Raw genomic sequence first — 2,500 nt, 5'->3', positions numbered from 1 at the left:
GTGTGAGTGTGTGTGTGTGCGTGTGCGTGCGTGAGTGAGTGTGTGTGTGTGTGTGTGTGCGTGACTGTGTGTGAGAGAGTGTGAGTGTGTGTGTGAGTGTGTCTTGGTCAGAGTAATCATCTGTGTGGTGTCATTGAGCAGGTCTGTCAGGGCCACTGAACACACACAAGGATCATTCCCAGCATGCACTAGGGCATGGCCATATGACCTACTGAATCAACCGGCCTCCCAATGAGAGAAGGAGAGAGGGGGGGGGAGAGAGAGAGAGAGGGAGAGAGGGAAAGGGAGAGAGAGAGGGAGAGAGGACAAGAGAGAGATAGGGAAGGAGGGAGCATGAGCAAGAAGGAGGGAGATAGAGAGAGAACAAAGGCAGAGAGAGAGGGAGAGAGAGAGAGAGGGAGGGAGGGAGAGAGAAAGGGAAAGAATAGATGGAAAAGAAGGAAAGGGACAGTGAGATGGAGTGATGGAGTGATGGAGAGATAGAGAGATAGAGTGATGGAGAGATAGAGAGTGAGAGTGATGGAGTGATAGAGAGATGGAGTGATAAAGGGATGGAGTAATAGAGAGATGGAGTGATAGAGAGGTAGTGAGATAGAAGGCCAGATGTACGTACATTTGCGAACGTAGCGTTATCAGCGTCATGGACAAACCGCAGATTGCAAACACTGTCAGACCCAAGTTTCGTATTTATCAATCGTTCTATCCTTAGTGTAAACTGCGCCTTTCTCTGCCTTTCTCCGCCCATGAACGCAATTTACGAACGTCCACAACTGAATGGCAGCGCCTACATACAAGCGCAGTTGAATGAAGTAAACTGATGACAACATTAAAAAGAATCAAACATTTAGCGATCATGAAATAATACCATACATGATAAGATGTAAACAAGCAGGGAGATAATGAAGATCAGTAGTTCTACTTAAACTACTTGTGAACGTAGGCTATGGAAGATTGGTCAAATCTAGCAAGTAGGAAAGTTTAAGTGAATGACGTGAAAGTGAAAGTAAGACATTCGAAAGGTCAACGAAAGTTAATGTTGCTTTTGATAGTACAAAGACTTCCAAAATTGGTGCTCTAAATAGCGATTCTGTTGTCTTTGAAAGGTTGTCTTATTGACGCATTGAACTGCAATTTGGATTAACACCTGCTTTTACAAGGCGGAAGTATAGTGGAATACATAATTAGGCGCTCTTTACTCTTCCCCTCCCATCTTTTTACGCTAAACTCCCACTTTCCCCTGGATCCTCCCTTGAATGCATATGTATGACATGAACAACGCAATCTGCCACTTTCAGCTCCCGTGACAGGCAGTTTGTGCTTTTACATCATTGCGGCCTGTTTGTACCTCGCAAGGATTTTACACGCACGTTGCGAAACAAATACGCCTGAAGTGGGCGCAAAAGCGTTAGTACATCTGGCCCAGAGTTTGTTCTGTGTTCTATGCTTGTTCTCATCCTTTTTTGGTTCTCCTGTTCTGTGTTCTATGGTGGTTCTCATCCTGTTGGTTCTCCTGTTCTGTGTTCTTCGCAGGTTCCGGAGCGGTTTCTGGAGGTGGCTCAGATCACAATGCGCGAGTTTTTCAACGCCATCGTGGCAGGCAAGGACGTTGACCCTTCCTGGAAGAAAGCCATCTATAAGGTCATCTGCAAACTGGACTCCGAGGTGCCCGAGGTCTTCAAATCGCCCAACTGCCTGCAGGAGCTACTCCACGAGTAAACAAACAACAAACAAACAAACAAACAAACAAACAAACAAAAGGGACAATACCCTCTCACCCCAAACGCTACTCTTTTGCTCTTTCTTTTGTTTTGGACTTGCATTGAATTTTCCTCTTAGAGTTTTCCCTCCTTCTGCCCGAGCCCTCTTAGGGAATGTGTGAGGTTTGAGGTAGCATTCCTGGTTTTCCTGATTGGGAATGTGTGAGGTATGAGGTAGCATTCCTGGTTTTCCTGATTGGGAATGTGTGAGGTATGAGGTAGCATTCCTGGTTTTCCTGATTGGTGTTCTTTTGTTTTGTTTTGTTTTGGTCGTTGTTGTTGTTGTTGTTTATTTCCTCCTCTCGCTGGTTTTGCATCTGAAGAGACTTTAACTGAGGAGTGTACTGCTGAGTTTCACAGAGAAAACACTACTGAAGCACACACACACTGGAGCACACATACACACACACACACACTGGAACACACACACTGGAACACACACACACACACACACACACACACTGGAGCACACACACACACACTGGAACACACACACACACTGGAGCACACACACACACACACACACACACACACACACACACACACACACACACACACACTTGAAAGTGACGTTACTGAACTGATTGGCTGGATGGTTTGAGCATCTCTCTTCTCTGGAGGGCAGGGCATTGTATTTGTAGGGTGTCAGAAACGACTGACTATTATGTCTGATACCAGATTAATGATGTTGATTCTTATTCTTATTATTTTATTCTTCTTCTTATTATTATTATTGTTATCAT

The 2,500-nt window shown here is 45.0% G+C and overlaps 1 protein-coding gene across 1 annotated transcript in view; it reads left to right on the top strand.

Annotated features, from left to right (window-relative positions):
- LOC143110033 (prospero homeobox protein 1-like) overlaps positions 1–2,500 on the top strand; it is a 36,741-nt gene that overhangs the window by 33,000 nt on the left and 1,241 nt on the right. The window contains exon 5 of the mRNA XM_076272862.1: positions 1,531–2,500. This exon is cut by the window's right edge and continues 1,241 nt beyond it. Coding sequence (XP_076128977.1) covers positions 1,531–1,716 — 186 coding nt within the window. The 3' untranslated portion in view covers positions 1,717–2,500. The remainder of the gene's footprint in view (positions 1–1,530) is intronic.

The sequence above is a fragment of the Alosa pseudoharengus genome, unplaced genomic scaffold, assembly GCF_046254945.1.
Source record: "Alosa pseudoharengus isolate Yale_2024_CS ecotype anadromous, Long Island Sound unplaced genomic scaffold, YU_APseudo_1.1 YU_APseudo_1.1_scf_7, whole genome shotgun sequence".
Lineage (NCBI taxonomy): Eukaryota > Metazoa > Chordata > Actinopteri > Clupeiformes > Clupeidae > Alosa > Alosa pseudoharengus.
The sequence above is the reverse complement of the archived record's forward strand: the minus strand, read 5'-3'. Positions and strand labels throughout refer to the sequence as shown.